We start from the raw sequence: 6,190 nt of genomic DNA on the forward strand, positions 1-6,190 counted from the left end.
CTCTAATCTTTTTTATCTTGAAATGATGTTCGCACAGCGTGGGTATATATACTAGTTAAATTGAAAAGAAACGGAGGGTAAGGGTTTTGGTTGTTTTTGGTTGGGGGGGGGGGGGGGGGGGTTCTTCTTTAACCTTCACTATCCCTTTATGTAAATTAAAATCCTAGGTTTTTGCACAACCTTTGAAACTATGGAAAAGAGACATGAAAAGGAAAATGCAATTTGAAGAATAGCTACAGTAGCTTTCAATTCTGCTGGTTAAAGATGACTATTAACAAGTTGTAGCCATTAAATTTTGTTATTATGCATTTACATTCAAGAACCAACTACTTCTGTCTCATACTAGACTATTTCAGCCACTACTATTGACTACACTATAAGAAACATAACTGACAATTATAGTGGAGCATATTTACAGAAAGAGTGGAATATTCAGAAAGTGGTCTCTTCATTGCAGAAGCATTAGCTAAGATCAACTTGTAGTTTGATCGACAAGTATAACAGAGTAAGAATGGCACCTTGCGGGAGTGGAGCATATCTTGCAACATTGGATCCGACCCACATGGCTATTACCACCAATACAACTACACTACTGCTGGTTTTGCCACAGAGCCAACTTGCGAACGAAAGGCATAATGTAAGTAAAATACCACCTCTGCCTCCCAAGATCCATGCAAGTAGATAACCAATCTTGTATCCGGCGTCCAACTTTCGATCAAGCAAGGCCATGAGGCTACTAAATGTCAAAGACAAACGAATACCTATAGTGTACATTAGGAATAAAGAGAGAAATGCAGATCTGAGCACTTCCGTAAATGGACCTCTTTCTTCATCCGGAGTTTCTTCTTCGGACTCCTCATCTTTATCATAATACGAGGAGAAGTTTTCGCTTGTATGATATTGATACCTTTCCCAATATCTCTCTCTTCGCATTTTTCGTCTCAGATCAGCCCACCTATAGGTTCTTATGACATCGTCATATTCATATTCGTATTCCCAATCTCCCCCTAAAGGCCTGTCACTATTATCCTGGTGTCGAAGAGCCTGATCATACTGACTTCTTGATGATTCATTGGATAATACCTGCCAAAACCAAACAGACTTCCCAGTGATGTTAAAAATTAAACAAAAAGGGATTTTGGTAATGAACTAAAATTTATCACTAGCATCAGAAAAGGTGTAATGCATTGGCACAGTTTCATCAAAAGGTCCAAAAGCTCAAAAGGCGAACCTATTGAAAACCGAAAAAATCCGGAAGACCAATCAAATAAAGGGAACTAAAAGAAAAGGGAAGAAATCTACCAAAAAGACCATAATATGAAGCAAAAACAGTTCAAAAAACTATAAGGCCTCCTTTTCTTAAATCTCAATTCTCTTCCTATCAGCCCTTTAACCAGTAATATAAGCTCAGCATCAGCTCTGACCTTCCATATAAGACTTTCTTAATCTACCTCGTTATCCTCTGTTTTTATTTTTCTTTTTTCAAAATGAGCCTTTCTGTACAGTCTCATTCATACAAACAGCCATTTATCAACCAAACAGAATGCCTTAACTGCACTTGTTCCCTCCTTGAAGGTATCCTTACACACACCTTGACATTTTCTCTGAACAGAATTCTGTTGTGCTCTATGACAGCACCCTATAACCCACAGGCCACAGGTCTAAAGTGATCTCTTTCAAACTTCCAATGTTCAGTTACACTTTCTGTAAAAAGCATTGGGCAACCCCTGTTCATTACAATCCAAGGCTTGAATTGAATCTGAGAGCAGCCACTCAAAGATGTGCGACACTTCCACTAGGTGGCTTCTCGACAAACACATTCATCAATAACGCGGTGCATTTGCTTGCAGTCCATTTTCGGAAAAAGAGTTAACAGAATAGTCAACACTCGAGGCCAACTTAATATCCAGATCCTGAACCAAGAAACACGTATTCCTCCTTCAAGTTCAAAATGACTGAGAAAAGTTCAATAGTAACAGTGGATCTGTGATAGCTCCATGCATGATAAACCAGTAACTGAAGCCATTATTTGGTCTGCAATATACTAGATAAAGATAACTTAATGCAATTTCTTAGGATGCTTTGGACTACCTAGCGTCAGGAGAACCAAGACTACCTTAACAAGAATTGCTATATCAATCTCCTGCTGCATCCCAGAGTCAATCATATCAGCATAGGAAATAAAAGTTGTACAACTGGTGCTGGAAATAGTGTGTGTGTGTGAAAAAGAGAGAGCAGGGTTGGAAATAGTGTGTACGTGTGTGTGTGTGTGTGTGTGTGTGGGGGGGGGGGGGGAGCGCATTACAAAAAAGTATAAACGGGAACGCTATGTAAGAAGATAAGTCGGAAAACTACGTCCTCTCTCTCCCCCCCTCCCCCAATCGAGCAAGAGGTTTAAATGACAGCCTTAGCATATACAAAAGCTTAAGATATGAATTCTAAGTTCTATAAATAAAAGATGGATATGCCAAAAACCACAAAGGGCTGACTCACATCATATGCAAGATGGATTTTCTTGAAAACCTCTTCAGCTCCTGAATCCTTGCTAACATCAGGATGATACTGCATTTATGATGTGCAATTAATTGATAGAATAAGAGTCAGTAACAGAGCATTGATAATCTAATGCAAAGCTTTTTTTAGATCACAAATGCAGGAAAGGAAACTGGATTTCTTCACACCTATGTTGCACGGACTCTTCAAAAGCCCTACCGCACCCGTGTCGACACGACATGGGTGTTGGTGTGGGATCTGTACCAGATTTGGCCAGCTTGCCTTGGGTACTTTGACTAAATTCTATGACCGAGACGTATAGATTGATTGGGTAATTGGTTTGACTTTTGGGTTTATGCTATATATATATATATATATATATATTTTTTTTTTTTTAAATTATTTTTTTTTGCTAACTTACTACATGGTTATAGTAGGTTAGCATTGTAAACATCTTTTGATTCTCCAATATACCCTTACAAACACATCTTCATTTCTTACAATTGAGGACTTTATTGTCTTTCCACAAAAACTACCAAGAAATTCCACATCTGGGTCCTCACTTTCCCTCCCACTTTTCCAGCGAATTTTCCCTCCCAATTTTATTCGCCTGCAACATCCTTTTCTTTTCTTTCACAGACGAGCCAAGACCAAAGAAGAGGCTTAGATTGTAACGAATAATGGCATCAAGGTCAAGTTTCAGTGGGGTTAGAATGATCTTGTTATTAAGTGCAAGAAATTGCTGTTTCTGAGAAAAGATTTCTTTTTTTAAGCTTCACCAAATATGACTGTATAGAGAAGATATTCTCTAGGTTTATCGTTCCACAGGAAATGGTGAAAACTAGAACTACGATGTATTGATGTGCTTTTGCAAATTCCTTGATAATGCTTGATGAATGAATCTTGCTTCTTGAATTTTATTCATTGAAATGAAGATGAGGAGTTTGCTGGAGAAAGAAATACGCATGAGCAGTTGCCGGAAAAAGCAATGGGGTGGAGGGATTTGTGGTTTTGCAAAAGTCCGGGTAGGGGTCCTAATAAGTGGGATGAAATTGTGGAATTTTAATGAATTTCCAAAAAACTCCTTAAATTTAGAGCCCGTTTGGACATAAGAAAATTTTCCTTTTTTTCAATTTTTTTTTGAAAACAATGTTTGGTTATCAAAATCTTACAATTTTTCCAATCTCACTTGAAAATGGGAAGGTTGCTAGTGTTTAGTTGCAAAATATGTTAAAAAAAAGACATCCAAATATGTTGCAAATATTATAAACACAACTTCATCTTCAATTCAAATTTTAGTGAAATTCCAAATTTGAAAAAAACAATTGGAATTCATGTCCAAACGCCTACTTAATTTGGTGGCAGCAAAAGTTCCAAGCTTTTAGATAAGAATATTGTACTTGAGAACAGCATTAACTTGTAACCATACAAGAAGGCTTTCCCTGTCTATGTCAACAGAAGTTTGAGACAAGAAGGCAAACCATACATACCACGGGCATGAAATATAGTTATCCATGCCTTTTACCCTGAACCAAATATTCGCATACTTGAAATGATATTTTGACAGATTGGCAAGACAAAGCAACAGTTGCAACAACAATAACATCTCATACGAAAGTTTGTCAATGGCAACCACTGCTTGGAAGAAGGAAAAGAGGGACAAGAATTGGTTGAGGTGAATGTTGTTCTTTTCCTCCTATTGTTTATATAATTAGTTGGGAAGTAACTTACTTACATCCTACTTTCTGTCTCAGTCTCTAACAATTTCCTTCTCCTAAACTACCTTCTTTTATCCTCGTATATCCCATAAAGAATGTATCCTAAAAAGACATGATAGTACCTTGAGAGCAAGAAGACGATATGCCTTTTTTATATCAGCGGAAGAAGCATTGTGTGGCACACCAAGCACGGTATAGTAGTTCTGCAGGCCACCACCGATAGCAGATGCTGAAATCCGGGTACGATGTTGAAAAATACATACGCGCTTGTTAGGCCATGCCCATGGTCCAAAAGATAAGTTCTGGTTTGAGCTACCACCTTTATCAATGGAAGTGGGAGCCAAGAAGAGATAGGTCTGCATGTTATGAACTGCTCTTATTTAGATTTGCATTGCTCCTTTTTGTTCTGACTTCTGTCTTAGCTGCAGAAATGGAAAAATGCAAAAGATTCAATCAAAGAACATTTTTGTGGGCTAGCGTCTTGACTTTAGAAAAGTTATAGATAGTGGTGTCATAAGAGGGGATATGCCTAACATGTTTTGACATTTTGTTTTCATTCAATACCTGCAAAATTGTTCTTTTATTTTTGTTGCATAAATTGTTTCCATCTTATAGCTTCACAATAAATCATTCTTTATCTCATAACTCTGCATACGGGCGGATTAAGAATGCTTGTGAGGGTCACAGAGTGATATGTATATTCACATTATAGTTAAGCAACAACAATTAGTATGCCTCAATCCCAAGCTCGCATTATAGCTAAAGACTTACAAAGTAACAAGAAGTTGCATCATTTGTAGCATCTCCGACACAAATCCTCAGCTAACACATATTTAGGGGATAGTAATCATTCTTATAAAACCCACTTTAAGGATAAGACCAGACCACAAGTTTATACTCCAAATTTTTCTAAAACTAGAGACTGTAAACCCTAAAGGTCCTCAATTGTAATATGTTTCTGAAGGTAGGAAGGAAGAACAAGCTGTTTTGTGTAGAATTCAGTAGTATTAGTAAGAAATATCATAACTTTAACTTGATAAACCAAAATTGACACAGACAAACACATCAAATTATGGTAAAAGGTAATTGGGTGTTTATTCCAATAAGCTTCAGACCATCAATATAAATACACATCAGATTCATACAAAAGATGGGGAAAGAACAATTGAAACAAAAATACTGCAGCAAAACAAACACAAAATAACAAGAATTACCAGTTGAAATCTCAAACAAGTGAAAATGGAGAAAACCCAGAAGACTGAAGAGAGCTTAGGGACAGTTGATGTGGAAAATTTTCTTTTTTCTTTCTCCTGTAATAATAAATAAATTAATTGACGGGATTTTCCGCTTCTTCTTTATTTTTTTCCCCTTTTTCTCTTTAACTTCGATAAGCACTCGAGTCCAACCATATTAATCTGTTTAATTGCATTTATATCATAATAATAACTTACACGCATGAGAACAAAAAAAATTCAATAATATACGTAATCGTTTAGCAGTAACACTGATATTTTGCTTAGTACAATGTCTAAGGCTAAAAAGCTCCTCTCTTTTTTCTGAGAAAGTAATTGTTAGAAAAATAAATTGCAGAAACAGGGAAAGTAATAAATCGGCTTTTACCAGAAAAAGAAAATCAACTTTGATAGTATAATCACTGTTCTTTGAGCATAGGTAAAATTAACGTTATACTAATATACTATGAGTACAATTAGTTATATGAACCATTTCTAAAATTCCCATTTATTAATTTAATAAAAACTAATCAATGATTTGGCTTCACATTTCTAATGCATACAGAAAATTACTTTTGATACTCTTTGTATGAAGCATGTCAAACATTAACTTTCAATGAGAATCTTATTATGCAGAGGACCTATGTGTATTCTTGAGGGATCACCTTGTAACTCATGTTTTCGTACGTAAAAGTACATCGTAAGTTTGATGTATGCTCGAAAATTAGATCATCTTTGAAAGTACAT

General features: G+C 36.2%; 1 protein-coding gene across 2 annotated transcripts; it reads right to left on the minus strand.

The window, feature by feature from the left end:
* Positions 1-221: 221 nt before the first annotated feature.
* On the minus strand, positions 222-5,600 carry LOC104095362 (uncharacterized). Of its 2 annotated transcripts, none has more exons than XM_009601483.4 (4): positions 5,426-5,600; positions 4,334-4,633; positions 2,494-2,562; positions 222-1,083 (listed from the first exon to the last, which is right to left on the minus strand). In XM_009601483.4, exons 2-4 carry the CDS (start codon positions 4,571-4,573, stop codon positions 463-465), a joined length of 930 nt encoding a protein of 309 aa, XP_009599778.1. In that variant the 5' UTR covers positions 4,574-4,633; positions 5,426-5,600; the 3' UTR covers positions 222-462. The 2 variants fall into 2 exon arrangements, with proteins under 2 accessions (XP_009599778.1, XP_070047839.1); XM_070191738.1 differs by having other exon boundaries at positions 4,334-4,617; positions 5,417-5,600.
* Positions 5,601-6,190: the final 590 nt, after the last annotated feature.

This window comes from Nicotiana tomentosiformis, chromosome 12 (genome assembly GCF_000390325.3).
Source record: "Nicotiana tomentosiformis chromosome 12, ASM39032v3, whole genome shotgun sequence".
NCBI lineage: Eukaryota > Viridiplantae > Streptophyta > Magnoliopsida > Solanales > Solanaceae > Nicotiana > Nicotiana tomentosiformis.